This window comes from Morone saxatilis, unplaced genomic scaffold (assembly GCF_004916995.1).
Source record: "Morone saxatilis isolate NCDOM2014 unplaced genomic scaffold, NCSU_SB_2.0 Contig17, whole genome shotgun sequence".
Lineage (NCBI taxonomy): Eukaryota > Metazoa > Chordata > Actinopteri > Moronidae > Morone > Morone saxatilis.
The window spans coordinates 20,803,292-20,822,802 of NW_023339729.1; the positions used below are offsets into that span (position 1 = coordinate 20,803,292).

Sequence of the window (19,511 nt, forward strand, 5' to 3'; positions counted from 1 at the left end):
AGCAGGTCTAGACCGAACTCCTTATAACATTTACAGAGACCCAACAGTACCACCATGAGCAAGACCTTGGCAACGGGAGCAAGGAAAAACTGCCTTCGGCTCTAGGTGGGTGGTCGTCTGTCTCGACCAGTTGGGGTGAGAGAGCCTAGAAGTAACAAATGCATGCATTAGAAAGAAATAGACATAGTAAGTTTGTAATGATTTTATAAGCAATGATAAAAAAAAAAGTCACAAGGCTTTTATTAACATTCTTTGGCGGTCTTTAAACTGTTCTAACATGTTTCTTATAAGTGCTTATAAATAGAGTTGTTCCGTTACCAATAACAGTATACTACCTAATATGTGATAAAGGGTATCAGTGAGTATCAGGCAAGCATCTTCCCCAATTTGACAACACATGCTGCAGCATTTAGAAAAAGTGCTGAGAAGTGGAAAAACACAATTGAACTTATTGTTTTGAGAGCAGAAGCTCGCTGAGTGACTGTCATGTGAGAATACAGACTGCCTATCTTGTGAGAATAAACTTTTGTCCTGCTAAGAGAAGACTGACATGATTATTGAAACACTAAATTAGTGTATGCAGCAACCAGTCAAAATCATGCATAGAAAAGAGACTTGGCTGTGAGAAAGATTGATAAGAGGCCGGACGTATTGGAGGGTTTTTGTCATTTTAGAATAAAGAGGGAATTGTTGGAAGACAGGACAACTCAAAATGTCTGTGTACACAATTTAAACTAGAATTTCTCTACTACATTTTTAAACGAAAGGTGTGCTTACGCCACTTTCCATGCAGGTTTCCAAATGTACAAAAATCCACAGGTGTGGACTGTTTGTACTGGTATCTTTAAACACCATGCATACCCCACATAGTCTTTGAGTCATAGTGTGATGTTGCCAGGGGAGAATAAAAGTGTGAATTTGGGTGACACTTTATTTAGAGCTTTATTCCTTCACTAATGTTTTATCCTGTATTATTGGCAGATAATAATAACCAACACCTTCAGGTGTGAGTGACCAATTGACAGATTGTTAAAGTGCCACTGTATAAAGGCTGCAGCTGTGTGCAATGTGTGTGTCAAATGATACAGTGGCTGGTTTGGCTATTCTGATTGCGTAATTTAGGCGAGAAGAATTTAGAGACCACTTTTCATTAATCATCTCCAGGGTCCGAGGCTTGGAGCCAAATGCGTTCAGTGCCTCAATTACCTTCTGCCATTCACCATACGTCGTTCTATTGTTCATACCAGAGGTCAGAATCTAAATAACATGTTTTCTTTTATCAGTTTGATCAACCACCACCTTCAGTTCACATTTGTAAAACTGCGCTTCTTCATTTGCTTCCATCATTTCTACTCAAAACTTGTGATCATTCATATGCAAATCAGGCAATTGGGGGTGTGTTTCAAGCCATTCATAGTAGAATATATATATAAAAAAAAAAAAGCTTACAGTATAAGTTCCTGGTGCAAACAGCCTAAGCTTCCAAGTGAGCCTTGGTGTTGGTTATAATACAATGCGAGACGATATGACTAGGACATGTTACACAGCTGCACTAATAGCATCAGTAATACTAGTATTGCAGTAATGCTTAACGTGTGTATCAGAAAGGTTTTATTAGCCTCAGCTTCACTTCACAAACACTGCCTAGAGAGCCAGTACAACAGCTGGGTAATAATCAAATCAAAGTTACACAATGTCATCAAATAAATAAATTAATATTTATTTTTCATATCTAGCTATAATGATTCCTTCAGTGCACACCTATTAAATGAAGTTCAGCATAAAGGCTGAGCTAATGTTAGCACTGCAGTATAAAGTAACACAAAAAGCAATGTGTAAAAATAGTTACTGGTATCCAACCTACTACTCGTTATGATGGGAGGATGTTCAGACTTTGTGCTGGTCCGTGCAGCCAACTTCAGAGCAGTTGCAGTGTTTGGCTCCAGCCTTGTCGGGGAAAAATGGCGGACCTTTGTGAATGTGGTTCTCATGCCGTGAGCGGAGGTTACTCAAATGGGGGTGGTGGTACAATTCTCATGGCAGCCAAGTACACGGACCCGTGTGCTTCTCCTTACCTTTGCTAGTCATCTGACGGCCTGGTTCTGACTTTTGTCTGTTTTTTGGTATAAAAGACACTGACACCAGTGGCGGCTGGTGAAAAATACTGTAGGTGGGGCTCTTTATGTTGGGGGTCTGGGGGTCCTCCCCCAGAAAATTTTGAAATTTGTAGATGTGATTTCCTGGCATTCTGTGCATTAGGGGTGACCAGCTGGAGATCCAATATTCACAATGATAAAATTCGGTGTGGTGGGGAAAATTTCATGTTTACACATAGACATATTTGTGTTCGGCTATTTTGGTCAATTGCGTCCTATATATTTGATGGCGACGCATGTCCCTTGCCTATACAATAAATAACAAACCAGTCAATCAATGGGTCTAAAAAGAGCATATTATTTAACTGGCCATGTTGAGGAAATCAACAGTATTCACAGGTGAATGTAGGATGACAAGTTGCCCTGTTATATGCTCCGTTCAGATAGAAACGTGCAAACGCTTAAGATATGTAAATAATCACAATCTAGTTCTTTAAGACTATGTAGTCTACAGCGGGGGGATTGATTAAGTTTCACTGTAGGGACAAATTTGCAATTGGGCTTATAGATAACAGTCTGTGTTGTACTTGAAAGAGGGAGAGAAGGCTCTCAAAGAGAGGGTGGGACAACATTCTTTGTTATGGTGACACAGGTATAAAGAAAGATGTTTTACTTTTTAGGGCTGTTATGAAAACCAATCAGTAGGAGGGGATATGGTGTTCTGTTTGGAGTTGATTTGTGTGTATGAGAGGGTAGTTGAGTGAATGTGTGGGACGTGAATGGGTTGTGAGTAATGCAGGGGTGGGTGGTGGTGAGTTGAAGTGGAATGTGACTTTCTTATGTACAAACTTTGCTGTTCTTTCTCTTGAGTGTAAATCTCTCAATGACCCTTGTGTTGATCTTTGGAATTGTCCTGTGTTGAGGGCTTTTCTCTATTGGAAGGGCATGCCGGCGTTGAAGGCGATCTTGTTTGCCTAGTGTTCCTAGGAAGAGTTTTTATTCTCTTTTAAGTTTGAGAGCCTTTCTTGATTTTCTTGCTGTTGTCCATGGTTGTGGTGATGAGGATCTGGAGAAGGAGCTTACAGTTTTTCGGGTGGCGGTGAATGGTGTTCTTGAAGGTGTATTTTCATTTAGACCTGGAAAGAGAGCCAGTGCACCTGCACTTTGAAGTCTCATTTTTCGTGATCAGGGCAGTTTTTTTTTAAGGGCTCTGGCTTTGTCACATGGGATTTAGGCAGTCCACCGTGGTTTCAGTGGTTGAATCGGGAATTTTTGCTGTGTTGGTGGGAACAAGTTCTTGCAAAAGGTGCATGAGAGATGCTTGGGTTTGAGAAAAACCAATCCCTTGGCATGCTTCATAATTGGGTATCACATACCTATAAATGATACATATTGTAGAAAAGTAAACACGAAAACGTTAAGTTTCACTTTCTCAGTTCTACAATACAATATATAAAATCAGATATTCATGCGTTTCAATTTTGTTAGATGAGCAGTAAAGGTTACTTCTTATTATTTTAAAATAAATTGTGAAAAATAATAATTTTGCATTTCTCAGTAGATAGATATGGTTCCTATAAGTTGACCATTCAGAATAAAAAAATGTGCAAACAAACACAAATACATATAGGGCTAATCAAATACAGACAATAATTTATGGTTTACTGGCTTACCTTATTTGCCAGATTGCTGTTGGTTCTTTCCCGATTGCCATCCGTTTTCTTCGGGGGTGGTTCCTGTACAGTCCCTATTAGTCTCATCTCAACTAGAGGAAGGAACAGAGTTCCCTGAATCCAAGACAAGTTTCACAAGTCACTTCCACCCTGACATTTACTGTATCGACCAACTTTGCTGAAGATACAAAAAAAAATTCAGAATGTTATTAAAATATGGTGTTATTGTTTTGTGTTGGGCCTAGTGCAATGTATTAGATTCATCACAATAATTCATTAGCAATATACATTTGGGTGACGAAATTGTGGATATTTATTGAGAGGGGTTCTATTTGCTCGCCATGTGGATTTATGTTTTTTCGTTTAGGATACATAAGATGTTTTTCAGCAATATGCAAATCAATAGGGCCTCCAGCCTGTTGGCTGTCGTGAACCTCTGGAGTGATCCTGCGATGAAGACAGGTCTTATGTTCCTCTTCTGCAGCTGGGGTTAAACGACATGTCTTTCATGTGCATGATTTTGTGAAATAATGCCAGGAAGGAACGAAAACCTCATTGTCCAAATTCTAACAACCCCGGCTCTCTCTTCGCGTATGCATAAAGGTCTCTTGTTCGAATGGTTTGGAAGCATTAACAGTTCATTATTCCGTTGGTGCTCGATAAACTGTGTTACAGCAGACTGTGAAGGTTCCATCGTGTTGTTGAACACCTGGAGTCGGCGTGTGCACCATTCATCCGCATGCCATTCGTCTTGAATGACTTAGAAAATAAAATGTAGAAAACCAATGTTTGAAACTGGGCGATCTTTGGGATGTGGGATGTTTGCCTGCTGCATGACGAGGTGTAATGATGCGCTAACGGTGAACGGTTGGCTGAACTGAATGGCAATATAGTGACTGTTTCACTTCAGAATGGGTTCTGAGAATGAACATGCAGTCTAACAGTTCATTTTGCACGTATCGAAGTGCTTTAAAAACAGTGGGCTTTCAGGTGACTCCCAAATCACGGGTCGATTGAGGCATTAGGGATCAATGACCCAGAAATGAGGGTTTTTGATGTGTCATTTCATGACACGCAAGCAGTTCAAGGCACACAATTTCGATCATGATTTAAAATATCGATTCCTGTCACGTCCTCGTTTGTGCTTTATTATGGCAATGCGGTGTCTCGTCTGCTGTATGGCTATGCTAATTTGCCTAGCATGGCTAGCTTAACAGAGTGTCCTTGACTCTTGCCCGTCATGTTATCTTGGATGGTTCTGATATGTTCAGTCTTGTTTCACCGTCTGTGGTTCCACGACTTTTCAAAAAAAGCCATTGGTTTTAAACGTAAGAAGGAAGAAAAGATTGGCATTGGCGTACCAGTAGTTGCAAGCCTTTCGATCGAAAAACCTCTGGAAAAGGTTCTCTTGTAGGTTTTCTTCTTTTCTCGCGACTGTTGGTTATTTCATTCTGGCTGTCTGGTCCTTCTTTACATTATTTTTCGTAAGTGTTTTATTTGAAGGGATACAGGTGTAGGATTTACTGAATTTTCGAGCTGCTGAACTCCCACATAATTAGTGCATCGGAAGTCGGGCATGCTTTCCTGGTAAATGTCCGCTAAACGGTTGTAGTCTAATTGGTAAATGGGATATTTTCAGAGCCCCACCATAAATTTTCGCGGCGTTGATTGGGAAATATTAATTAATAATCCCAGCGCCCTCTATGGGGTTTCAAAACTCATTTTAAGATAGTAATTATATATGTTGGGCCACCAAGCGACGGTCAACGGCCATGTATTGGCGCTCCCTTCCTCCAGGAGGGGCCCGGCCTTATAGCGGCGATCCACCCGTGGGGGCATCGTTACCATTTTGCGAGGAGGATGGGAGGAGGACGAAAATAAGTAGAGTGTGTAGGTGTGGCAGGGGTGTGTGTGGTGTGTGTGTGTGTGTGTGGTGTGGTGGTGTGTGTGTGTGGTGGTGTGGTTGTGCTGTGCGTGTGTTGGTGTGGTGTGCGTGCGTGTTGTGTTGTGTATTATTGGATTTGTTTGGTCTGTCGCTGTCTGTCTGACAAAAGGCTCAGCAATACTCTGTGACTGAAGTGTAGGTGTAAGAATTTAACCTCAGTGGCCTAGATCTTAGAGATTCAAATCCTAACTGTCTCTGCCTGTGGGGATACAGTAAACTGCCACTGTAGAGTATTTTGAGTCACTGTCCTCACTAGATCCCCAAACGTGGCTTAAAATAGATCCCAACAAAACACTATTCATGCCTGTTTGAGAAACATTAGCTGCTTCCAAGCTGAACCATTTTTTAAATTTATATATTTATAACCCATTTTCAGAGAGTAGTGGACTAGTGCATGGTTGTTTTTGGTCTTTTTATTAGAATATCCTTATCTCACACTAGCATACTATACTTCTTCTACCAATACAGACAACAGCCTACTAATGCAATTTTAATTCTGCACTTGTGAGCTTTGGAATAAAATAAACAACAACATAAAACTATCGCCTTATATCTAGAAGACTGCATGTGAGGAATTTATGCGACTTGATGGACAAGCAAAATAAGTACAGAAATCAGGCATGTACCGATAAGCCATTAACAACGTGCCAAGTGAGCAGGTGTGGAAACGTCTCCTTCTGTAGTGCCACACTGTGGAAATAGTGAGGCAGAAGGTTGGGGCAGATAGCAGATTCCTGAGGTGGGATCTGGTGCCACTTCAGGAGAACCAGGCAGGATTATTGATGGGCCAATTAGTAGCCAGTGTGTGTGTCATCCCCATCCACAGGGGACTCTCTGATAATTAATGAATAATTTAGCATGCCTTTATGTAAATGCTGATAGGGGGTAGAAGTCACTGGAATCCCACATTTCTATTGTTAAGGATTTGATAAAGTAAACCTTTGAAGCATAGGGGCGTCCCCTTTGTTGAGTACTGTGACTTGTTTCCAACGGCAACAATAACATGGAATATTCTCCTATGTAGGAAATGTAATCATTTACCTTAATCAGTTTTTTTGCCCTTCAAAGCACCCAAGTATTCAAGTAGGTCTTACCAATTTCTCTTCTAGAACTGAATGCTTATTTTGCTTGCCTGCCAGTTTGCAGAGCTATGATGTGAATTCCAATGAAAATGTATGATAATGAACATTCCTCGTCTTTGTGTCTCAGATTACTTTAATTCTTTCCTTTCTGAAACATCTGTAGCTGGAGTGTGAACTTTAAGCCTAAAACCCCCACAAAAACACTCAAAGAATGACAGTTTGACTATGTGTCTGTCAATATGTTACTCTTTAGAGGGAGATATACCCTAGACTGAGGACTTAAAGTCATGCGATCCTTATTTGAGACATCAGACCGGAGACATCGAGTGATTGCAATTAACCAGCTGGTGGACATTAAACCAGGATTACTCAGGAGTCCTGAGGAGCAAAACGGAGAACGTCTGATCTTGACTCAGTGGTTAGTCTACACAGCCTCATTTTGGAATGGCTATTTCTGCTTGCAAGTGGGTGTGATTTGTTTTCATCTCTCTTTGGACTTCTTTTAGTGATTATCTTTCTTTGCTCAAAAGTGAAGGTGCTTCTGCATGCTACAGGTCTGGAGTTGCTCTGGGTCTATCTGTGAAGTTTCTATGCCTCGCTGTGGTTTGCGGTTAGCTTTATGGTCTGGATTGAGCTGGATTTCACTTCAGCTTTAACGAGGTGACACTGAATGCTCTCCTCCTTCCCTCATTGCCCCTAAAAAACCCTTTTAAGGACTTATGGAGAGCTGTCTGTGAGGATGTTAAAATGTCACTTAACAAATCAATGCACTCATTTGCATGCCAACAGTGATGCGAGTGTATGTGCATGTGCCCGCACGTGTGTGTCACCGATGGTGTGGGTGTGTAATCAAATGCACATGTTGTATGCAGAGTGTTGTCAGCGGCAGACTGTTTTCTTTTGTATCGATTACGGATGAATAAAGCAAACACTTGTCAGGTCTGTATATACTAAAATGACTGTTTAAGAACAAGCTGATCAAAACATCCTGAAAACCGCATTCAGTGTATGTCATAGTGAAACATTGTGCATTTTCACATGAGAAAAATTATACTGCTAAACCACAAGATCAGTAGTTCAATTAAGTTTTGTTTAGTCATACTGAATTCTTATTGCGTGTTTCATTTAATCATAAAAGTAAATCTCATCAAATCTGTGTTTTTGAAGTGCACGTAACATTATCAACTACTCTCTTCTTCTTACCTAATCCAAATTTATTATCTCTCTTGTTTTGAATTCTCTTTTCCTCCTCCAAGTTCAACAGCCCCCTTTCATTTTCCCTTCTACGTATTCTCTCACTCTTAGCGCTACTCCCTTTTTTTCCTTCTGCTCTTTCTTCCAGACATCTGATCCTTTGGATCAACTCCTCTGGAGTTGCCTTGCCCCGAGGTTGACAAGCACTCTGATTAAAGGGCTTATTAGCTCGCTGTAAATGAGAAGCCGATTGTCATTTTGAAGCAGGCAGAGGAAGCCTGTTGCCAGCCAGGGGAGAGGGGGGCCCCCCAACATGGAAGAGGAAAGAAAAAAAAGCAATGGGTGACGTAAGGAATGAGAGCCTTGGAGCAGCCGCACAGCTAACAAACCATTTCCTTTATTCACATATTCACACACACCAAGAGAACCCCAGATGGGTTGTGTGTGTTACTTCAGTTACCCCCCTCCTTCCTGCTCTACTAATTAGACAGGTCACAACTGTGAGAGTTCTGGCTATGGGTCAACGGAGGCACTCGCTGGCAAGTGGAACCTGAAACTCTAACCCTGACTTTCTCCCACTCACTCCTCCCATCGCTCTTATTATCCCTCACCCACTTGAAAAGCAAGAATATCATGTTATGGGGAGAAAAGAGGCAGAATGAGCAGTGATTGGGAAAGTATCTCCCCAAAACAAACATGTCATGGTGGATTTGGTCCTAGTCAGACAAATGGCATAGTATAGACTGTGAATGTGCACTAAGTGGTTCAATTTACAGGACAGACAATGGAGTAAACAATACTGATTGAGAAGAAAATGGATGAAGCGAATGGTGCTGACTCAAACTAGGCAATAATGCTGTTGTATTCTCCGTTTAGTTGGAGTTTAGATATTTTAAAATACTTTGTCTTAAAATATTTTTAAAAATATTTTGAAGAAAATATTTCGTATGGCAAGCATCAAGAAGATGAGACTACAACGAAAAAATAGCTATTTCACAACTGTCTATTACAATCTCAGCAACAGCTAACAGGCACCTGCAGAGAATCTAACCATCTGTCCGCCTCCATAGAGAAAGGCTAACAAGCTAGCAAATACATCACCAGTGCCATAAGACACATCCACAATAGGATCAAGTGAGCAGAAGCTAAGTCAACATTCAGAGTTGATTAAACACAGGGCCACTGTGGAAGGCTGAGCGTGCTGAATGAGAGAATATTTGGATAGCTGTTGAGAGGAGCATTGTTGTCTTAGATGATTATAGAGTTGGCTGGAGGACTGGATGGTCTGTCTGTCTGATGGTGTGGAGGCCTCTCAACAAAGAGTGGAGATGATTAGGATGAATGACTCAACTGATCAGTTTGAGTGTAGTTAGCCCTTAAGGAGTGGTTATTAGGGTGTTGGGTTATCTGGGGCTGCAGCATCTAAGTGTGTGTGCATGTGTGTGTGCATGTAAGGAACAAAAAAGGAAGTATGCCTGAACCACAAAGGTCCAATGTGTAACATTTATAAGGATCTATTGGCAGAGATGGAGTATGTTTTTGTTACCTTAGAAAGAGCTTTTTATGTCTATGGATGCCGGGGATCATTTGATGATGTCCCCTTGCACTACTGGTTATTATGGTGGCCATTTTTCGCTGATATTTTATATACCACAAACAATTAATAAATCACATACAAAACTTAATCAATGGTACAAATAATTAATTTAAGTAATATCACAAATTATAGTATTAAATGAATTTAATAACAAATGTAGACTTAAAGGACAAGTGTGTAGGATTTAGTGCTATCTAGTGGTGTAGTTGCCGATTGCAGCGAAATGCAAAACGAAAATTGCGAACGTTCTTATCTAGAGCGTGTGTTTGGTTTGTCCATTCTGGGCTACTGTAGAAACATAGCGGTTCAACATAGCGGCCTCCATGGAAGACGACTTGCGGCATCTGTAGATAAAAATTGCTCATTTTAAGGTAACAAATATATAACAATTCTTATTTTCAGGTGATTATACACAAATGAAAACATACCTGAATATTACATTACATTAGTACGAATAGATCCTATATACAATGTTACACACGGGACCTTTAAGTTGAACAGAATAATGTTCTTATTAGGTTAATATGATCTCTTGTCTCAATATCATAATTCATCAACGGAATCATGTTGTGATAAAAAAATATATATTTTTATCATTCTATAAAACTATGCTGTCCAAATTAATATTCTAAAAGAGATACAACTAAAAGCTAACAAATTAGTTTGCAAAGTGTTTCAAGCATACAGTATGAAGAGTTTGATCTTATAATGCAGTCAAACTTGTTTTATTGCTTTCCCATCAGATTATTTTTGAGATTTTCTCACAAAACAATATCAGTAAACATCGTTACAAATACTGTGCTAATGAATTCTACCATGTCGCTATGTTATTTTCTTTCATCTTCATCTTTCATTTACACTCTTTTTGACAGAAGGTTAGACATTGAGTGTGTTTCTGCGTCTGCTTGTAAATATATACATAAAGTAATTGTTGCTGTTAGCGCTTGACTGAACAAATTCGCTTGGACAGGGCAGAGGGCAAAAACAACTGTTTCTTTAAAAGAGCAAAAGATGACAACACAGACGTCCAGGAGTTTGAGAGGCAAAGAGAGACAAAGTGCTGGAGGGAAGGAGTGTGCAAAGAAAGCACCTCAGTAGATTTTGGCAGAAGTAAAATGAGAGTGTGGAGGAGCGCAGGAAAAGGGAGAAGGACAACATTAGTGAGTGAGTATGTCAGCAGCAGTAGATCATCCCATTTCTCAGGCTCTCACTGGCCTCCTCCATTACGTCATTGAAGAGGAGGACGAAGAAGAGGAGGGGGAGAAGGACGGGGTAGAGGGGGAGGCAGAGAAGAAGGGGGGACAGCTCGTAAAACACTGAGCACACAGTAAACATGTCTGCCCTTATGCATGACAATACCCCTACAGTGAGCGCTGCCTGACATTAGCCAGATAACCCCCCTCTGCCCCACGTGCTAGTTCCCATCCAACAACAAGGCTTTCAGTGGAGACACCGGGGGAATAGATTAACGCTAGGCTAACATGGTAAACTGTGTTCTGTTACATGAGGCCATACTAGGCTAGACAACATTAAGATTTTCACTCACTCAGTCATTCACAAGTGCATAAGTATATCTTAGTGGTTAGTGACTGGTCCTTGCCGTGGTTTACCTCAGCTCACACATGAATTCCCATGGGGTTCCTGTGAGGATAAGACATGGAGGCTGGTGGGAACGGCATTATGTGTGTCCCAGTGGTTGTCTGATCAGAGAGTGCGGTGCGCATGAGAGGTGAATGTATACAGCCATGATCTTTGACTTTGAGTAGCTGGTGGTCTGAACTGGTGAGCGATCATGTCTTGTGGGGGAAAAAAAAGTGTAACGCATTTTTGTCTTCCTTCAGATTTCATACACACAGCCACTGGACAATTCTACATAAAGACACACAATATTTTAAAACTGTTTTGTGTACTGGCCACAATACTCAAACAATAGTAAATGATCTTATCAAATGGTAAAAATAGCACCCAGAACACCCCTCTTCTATTTACTTGATCATAAACTGGTAGGATAATGGACTTGTCTACCATGAAGACATAGTTTTTGTAAGTGTGAAGGGCTGTCAGCATATAAAACTGACAAACTTCAGAAAAAGGACTTTCAAAGACGCTGATAGTGTGAGTATATGAGGTTTAAGGGGGTATGGGTGATTTGGCTCATATTAATATGACATTTGTCTGTTAGCACTGAGCAGCCATGTAGATGTTTACCTCTGCAGGCAAGATTACTGTGGGGTGACCACATTGACAGCTGTAAGGTCAAGTGTGAGGCTATGAAACAGATCACCAACCTAGTTCAAAGTTAAAATTAGCAGGATGGATTCAAAGAGAACTTCCATTTTGGTTTAAAGCTGCATTAGGCAAATTTTGACCACTAGGGAGGAGAGGAAGGAAAACACATGTCTACACAATAAAACGAATACACAGCCCTAATATGCTAAATTTTTGTTGTTGTTTGGCTATCAAGTCCAATATTCACTTGCTATTTATCCCAGCTTTTTTTTAGATGTACAACATCCAGTATCTTGTTTACTTCAGAGCTCCACTATTTCATGCTGAGAATTTTGAATATAGTGGCTTGTGTTACTGTGTTTGCTAGAAACAGCTGCTACAATTCCATGATTACACATTTTAGGGTTGGGGGTGATGTGACGACGAAGTAAAACAATGAGCAGAAAGTCGCTGGGAGCTGCTTAGACTACTGAAGTTGTCTGTTGATTTTCAGTTTGATCGGTGGTGATAACTGTTTCACATTACAGAGAGTATTTGAGTCAATGTTTATTCAATGAGTCATTTGATTCAATGCTGATTGAATGTCAATGGAGCATTACTTGGAAACTGGGTTTCAGAATTACATCTGACAAACAATGACATAAGAAACTATGGATGTGTCATGCAGAGCACAAGGGAGAGCTCCACATTCTAAAATGCTCACTACGGTTAGATTAAATGGTTTCTTAATGCCAGAGTAATGTCAAAGTCAGAGTCAGAGTCAGAGTCAGAGTCAGAATTAGTCACAAAGGTCACTGTGATTGCAAATTCACTGTTTACTGAAATGGTTATACATTCGTACATTCTCTTCATGTCACAGGATCCTTTTCCATTTTTTTCCCAAAGATGCAGCCACGATAGAAAATCACACACACACTATGACTGATAAGACATAGCACAGGTATTCAATCTTTTAATAATAATGACTTTTACTGTCCCAGCATCCAAGATTGTTTACACACAGAAAGTACGTGTCACAAATAGCATTAGTGGTAAAACAATTACTTTTAAAGAATCACAAGTTATTTTGGTCTCTAACATCTATAGAGCAGAGACATGTTGGGTACTTACTTTGATGGTTTACCACATCTGGTGGTGACCTGTGGTCAACCCTCTCAGTATCAACTTCTGACCCATCACTCAATTGGCTTTGCCAATTCAACAAGAGCCAAGTCTCTTACTTGTTGAGAGCGGGCAGTTTTGCTGATGTCTCTGTCACTGCTTTGAGTGAGCAGATGCTTTATAAAGGGAAAAAGGCCAAAAGTAATGTGCTGCCTGTCTGTCCCATGTGTGTGGTTTGCAGGTCTGTCAGCAGCACTACAAGAGCACAGCTGACTGAAAGGAACCAAACATGTGAACTATGGAGCAGCCAATGGGCCCTGTAGAGTTCACATGGTTGCAGCCAATCTTTCATAGAAAAGAAATGGGCAGCATTTGATTTGACAAATTAGTGTTGTATATGAATAAAAAGATACTTGTTGCCTCCAAATAAATGCAGAAAACCAGTTGAAAATGAAAAACTGGTCAACTAATGATCCAAAAACATATTTATTTAATTAGAGATATTTAATTTTTGGGGTTAGATTTTAAATAAATGAAAAAGATATCTTAAATATTTTCATTATTATTTTATTAGGGCGTTAACAACCAGCACAGCTGTGCTGTAGAGTTTAAACAATCTCATTTTTGGGATTCTGCCTGGTGTAAATCACAGCCTCTGTCTCTAAACTCAGCCTACCATTAGTCTATTCACAGTAGGAGATGGCTACTATAACAGACTGTGGTTTAGGCTGTTCCAGATCAGTAGCTCCACTGAAGCCTAGACACATGACAGTGCAGGTAAACATTGATGCACACAAATACACACACAAACCTACACTAGCATATACACACGATCACCTGCTATCACACTAATGGTTAGCAGACCTGAGAAGTGAGATGTGGTCATATATAGTGGAATGTCAGAGAGGCTGACAGTGCCCAGAGACATGTAGTTATCTGGTGGAGGAGGGATCAAGTTCTTAACCTCTCCTTCGACCTTCTGGTAAAAACAACATGCAGCCCCTGATCTCTGTGGCATGCCACCTCTAAATCCGGGTGTTTTGCGCGTTTGTGTGTGGGTGCGTGATGGACCAAGAAAAAGGGAGTGTGCCTTTTTACAAGCAAGCATTTAACTATACTGTAGGCACTTCAGTTTGGTGAAGGTGCATGCTTGACTTAAGGCGCTGAGGTGCTCTGACTCCAGTAAGTCTGCCTAAAATTTAAGCATTCCTCGACACATCAAACCCACGGTTTCCAACTGGAGCCGCTGAGCCTTCAATGTTGTGTGAGCCAAAGGTTAAACAACAGTCTGTGTACGCGCACACTTGCAGTTCATCTGTTGCCATGCAACACACCTTTTTCTAAACATTAGTGATGAACTATGGCACTTCCAACATCAGAGCAATATAAACCAGGCTACAGTTTGATGTAATGTTTATATCTTTCACTGGATTTTTTTTATTACCAACCATGCAACTCTCACTCACAACAACAAAAACAAGCTGCCGTTTTGCACAGCAGCACAATCCTTTACTGTGAGAGGATTTTAATGGCCTTTCCAGATTGGGCCCTAATTAGCTGTTAATCATCTAGGGCTCATAACCAGAGTGGAGACAGCAGGCGTGTGTGTATTTGTATGCGTGTGTGCATTTGCGTGTGTTTGCGTGTTCTCCCCTGCCGTCTATCCTTGTGTTGCGAGGCCATTAGCAGCAGACAAGCTAAAGAGAGCCAAACAGCCCATTAACTCTTTCACTCTTCCTCTCTCTTCTCCACCATGCTCATCTCTCTCCCCACAGTACCACAGTTGCCAGCTGACACCCTCTAATGCCAGCTATCTGTCATGACCAGAGATCTGTCCACCCACACATCCCTCCCTCTACCTCTTTCTCAACCCATTCACTCCTTTATTCTCTGTCCACCCTCATGTACTGTAAGCATGGGTGTCTTAAAATGGTAAAATTGTATAAGACACATTGTAATCCTATACTGACAATGTAGAATTAACAGATCAAAAACTCTATAAGACATGATTCAAATGCTATTTTTTGCATGACAAATTAAAACAACATAAAAAATATATTAATGTCTGACCACCATTGAAATCAAAATCTTACAGGAATGGATCAATCTGACATGACAGAATAATTGTACTATGTAATACTATGTGAGGTTCATGGGTTAGCAATGTTAAACTTATAGTATGTTTGACCGAATGAATCCTCATAGTTCCCTTATGAAACATCAAGCTCCTTTTTTTACTGAGCTTGTTATGTTTCTGTGCACCTACACCTACCTGCTGGGCTCGGCTGCACACTGGATCAATATCTCAATTTGCACACAGCACAGAAAGAAACTGCAGACTGGAATTTTATCAGCCTGAAAGCAGTAACTAGCAGGTAGCTGTGCATGCGTATAGACCATTTGGATAAGTCCAAATTGCCTCTGTAGTACTAAATTGGGCACGAAGGAAAGAACCAGAGGAAATTGAGGGAGCAGAAGTAGATAAGACTGGCACACTTAAACAGGCAATGAAAAGCTGCTTTGTGCGTACAGGAGCACAAAGCACATTAACACACGGATTCTAACATGTGTCAGTGTCACTGTTTTGACTGATTTTTAGTATATGCAATAATATTATCCAAATTATGAATATTTTAAAGGGGAGTATGTTCTACTTCTGTAAATAAAAGACTTACTCAGGAGGGTCGTACTAAAGGCTTACTTTGAATTTTTCAACAGTCAGTGTATTTCCTACAGTACATGGCGGTTCGCATGCCCCCAGTTTGGAAAAGCAAACAGGAGTACCAGCACAGAAGCTTAGCAATGCACGGCTCTAGATGGGGAGTGCAGCAAAGTGTATTTTAGACACCGGAAAAAAAAGGCCCACCTAAAAACATCAATATTAGTTTAATTAGATGCTATATTTAGAATATTTTCGCCAAATTCCCTTGCTGTCTGACAGTTCTTCCTGACAGAAGAAAAAGAAGAACTGAAGCAGTTATATTCCTTTACTGCACAGAACACAGGAGTTACTGGTCTACCACTGCATCGTTCTGCAGCAACTAAAGTTTAAAACACCAAAGTCACACAGCAACACCAGCAACTCCCGTGCTCTACGAGGTAAAATTACTGCTTTTTTCAAAGGAGTCTGTTGGCTTTGAAGAGAGGACAGATGGATATAATGGCTCCAGTTTCCTGTCAGTAAGGGAAGTCTTAGTAAGAGACAGTTAGGTAAAGCAGTGGAAATATTGCAATTATAGCATACAATTAAACTGACACTGTTTTTTTTTATGAGGTGCTAAAGTGTGTTTTCTGCTGCCATTGCATGTTTCTTCGCCTGAAGAGTTGCAACGGAACAAGTTATTGTCATTAGTCAAAATAATCCGGTTGTATTTTGCCCCAATTAATTGGATTAATTTAATATATTAAAAAGTCTTCAAATTTGTGGAAAAATGCCTATATATGAAACAGAGAAGAGCAGCACATCCTCATTTTCTAGAAGGTGTATACAGTGTTTGGCATTTTAAAAAAATGTCTCAGTTTCTTTGCCAGATGATAATCAAAAATACATTAAGTATATTTCTTCTTTAGCACACATTTAACAAAATTCCCTGACTGAGTACAACATTGCAAAACAGCACGCCGCTACCACCACAAGCTACCCCCGGCGCATCCACCTTGGCCTAGACCATGCTGACAGCCAAAGAGAGAGAAGTGTGTGATTAATGATAGGGGCCTGGTCATATCAGCAGGCTGGTTAACAGAGCCCACCGCAAGAGTACGCAGGTCACAGAGCACACCCAGCCTCATCAGCACCCATTACTACTGTGGGCACAGGAAGCTACATCTGTTTTTACCCCAAACATTTTACTGAAAGGAAACGTGGCCTGTGTAACAACAAAAATACAGATATAATTGTTTGCATTGTGAACTGTTCTTTTTATTTTTTCTTCTATTCTTTTATTTGATCTTGTTTATCCTGGAAGAAAAATTTTATTTATAAAGGACAGCCTGACCTTTGATTATCAGTCAAAGTCTGTATAAAGTCAACAAGTTTTTGAAGTTGAAGGACTAAAAGTACCAATGACAAGCTAGAAACATTAAATCTATCTGGTGCTTTTTGACCTTCTACAACAGAGCAAGGTAATCTGATCAAAAGAGTTACCTTTGTTTTCCAGCCTAATATGTGTGTGTGGTGTGTTGTGGTGGTGTGTATTTGTGTGTGTGTGCGCGCGCATGTGTGTGTGTGTGGAAGAAGAGAGAACATCTACAATGAAAGTATGACAGCCAGTCTGACAACATCCGACATGCATATACACAGAATATTTCTGCTTTAGGCTGAGCGGGCAGGAAGGAGAGATCAGGAACAAGATACTGCATCATTTCTCCGCACACAAACACAGTTGCGATCACACACGAACATGCACCAGACGAGTGTGGACGGAGTGAGAGTTAAAAAGAGAGATGGTGAGTTAGATAAGGATGGGAGGTGAGGTGATGTTGGATCACTTTGCCAACACTGCAATCTGAGAGCTGGGGCATGTCAAAGGAGCGGGAGGCTCAGGTAACAGGAAGAGCTGTGAGACGATCAGGAAATAACACTGTCTCTTTGAATTAGCATTTGCAGCTGAAATAAGAGGGGCGGAAACCTCTGGGAAGACTTCAGTTGGTCTGGGTCGTGTGCTATATGAGACAGACACAGAAAACTGCATGTATGTTTACAATGCATGTGTGCAACTTTTACATACTTTTTTAAATGCCCATCTTAATTATACCAATAATGAAACACTTTATATTGACGCCTATAGAGTGTACACTAACTCCCAAAATCGATAAGAGGGTGATCCTCCTACTTATTACACTTCTCTGCTGCCCAGGATTACAGTGTGCATGAATGCAAATTTGTACATGTCAGTCCATGTTTCTTACCAGGCGATTGATGCGTACAAACTCCTCTGGGCTCTTGGCCCAAGGTGGCAGCTCCACATCAGAGACCACAGTGCCATCCTCCATCACTCCCAGGTTGTAACTGTTGGCGTTGACAAACATCTCAGGGAGGTAGTAGAACTCCGGGATCAGCTCCTGCATGGTTACAACATCCAGACACACTGGTCAATTACAACACCGCAAGCAAAAAGTGTTTTTAGTGTTACCATTTGTGGCAGTTGAGAGTTCACGTACATCGATGACACAGGCTGAATGAAAGAAGTTAAGATGATTCTGAAACTACATGGAAATGACATTTCTGAGTGCTTGTCTGCTGCCCACATTTGTGCCTTGGCCACTATGGAAGATGTCAAAAACCTTTGAGTGTTCAATCGGCTGAAGTTTTTTACTATTCAGCTGTATTTGTTTGCTTTGTGTGTAAATAAACGGACCGAAACACACGCGCACACACACACACACACACACACACACACACACTTCCACAAAGAGAGAAAAAGACAGTGAGCCAAATTCTTTCCTAACCATGATGGTTTTATTTGGCTGTCCCAAACAACACAAAGTATTTTCAAATTGGCGGATAGTAGAAGAGAAATGTAGTTATGACAGGAGATGTAACCCCATATGTTTAGCCATTCGTCATTCTTAACAAAGCAGAACTTGCCACAATGAGTGTAAACATTAAGATTGAGTTTGAGGTTAAAAACATGTAGATAAATCCATACTGCCCTCCAGGCCCAAACTGCACTATTATTGTTGTGTCTCACTGATTATGAAACACAAGGATGGACCAGGATGTCTCAGAGTTCTTGGCTGGTTCATGTAAATAGACAATAAAAAAAGAAAAATAGTAGAATAATAAATGTCTATTGTGTTGTTAACTGTTGACATTAAAATTGATAATATACAGTGTTTTCATTTTGTCTTAATATGTACTTATATGTACTTATAACACAAAGCAAGGGTTCATTCCTTACTGCATTGGGGAACATTTGTATATATGAAAAGTACATAAATACATGCAAGGTTTGTCTATGCTAGGGTAGTAATTTTCAGTCTAATAAAACTGTAATATCTATTTCTATTTTATGGCAGTATTAGTGGAACTTTTTAGTTTGACGTTAAAGACGATTTAACAGCATTTGTTTTGGGGATTTGATGGTAGCCCTGCTGTCTGTGGAACAAGCTCGTGTGACTACAAGTGCCGACTGGTTCTCTCTAGAAGGACAGAAAGATACAAACATGTTGACAGTCTGACATCAGAGATGAACACAACGCCACCAACACCGAGCTGATGTGTCAGGCAATGATGACACCATGCAGGCGTAGAGTAATTTTTTTTTTAAACTGATTTTTAATATGCAACATGATCTCTAAAAAAATACAAACAAATATGCTCAAATGATAACATGACCCTTTGAGATTATCTGCACAATACATCCACCTTTCATCAATGGGGTGAAAGCATCCAATCAAATGAGCAAGCAAACACACAGGTTTAAAACAACACAGCACTTCCTCACTTCTGAAATCTCTTCACTTCACAAAACCTGACCTAAAACTAAAAGGTCAACCTCTTAACGAGTCCTCCGGCTCACCCAGGTTCACTGGCTGCAGCCTGCTGTAAATTTGAGCTGGAGGTGGCAGAGTGCACGCACACGCACACACACA

General features: G+C 40.5%; 1 protein-coding gene across 1 annotated transcript in view; it reads right to left on the reverse strand.

Moving 5' to 3' along the window:
- The window catches only part of lrba (LPS responsive beige-like anchor protein), a gene marked incomplete at its 5' end in the record, with an annotated part of 190,396 nt that overhangs the window by 30,458 nt on the left and 140,427 nt on the right, over positions 1-19,511 (reverse strand). The window contains 1 exon segment of the mRNA XM_035660012.1: positions 17,826-17,978. Coding sequence (XP_035515905.1) covers positions 17,826-17,978 — 153 coding nt within the window.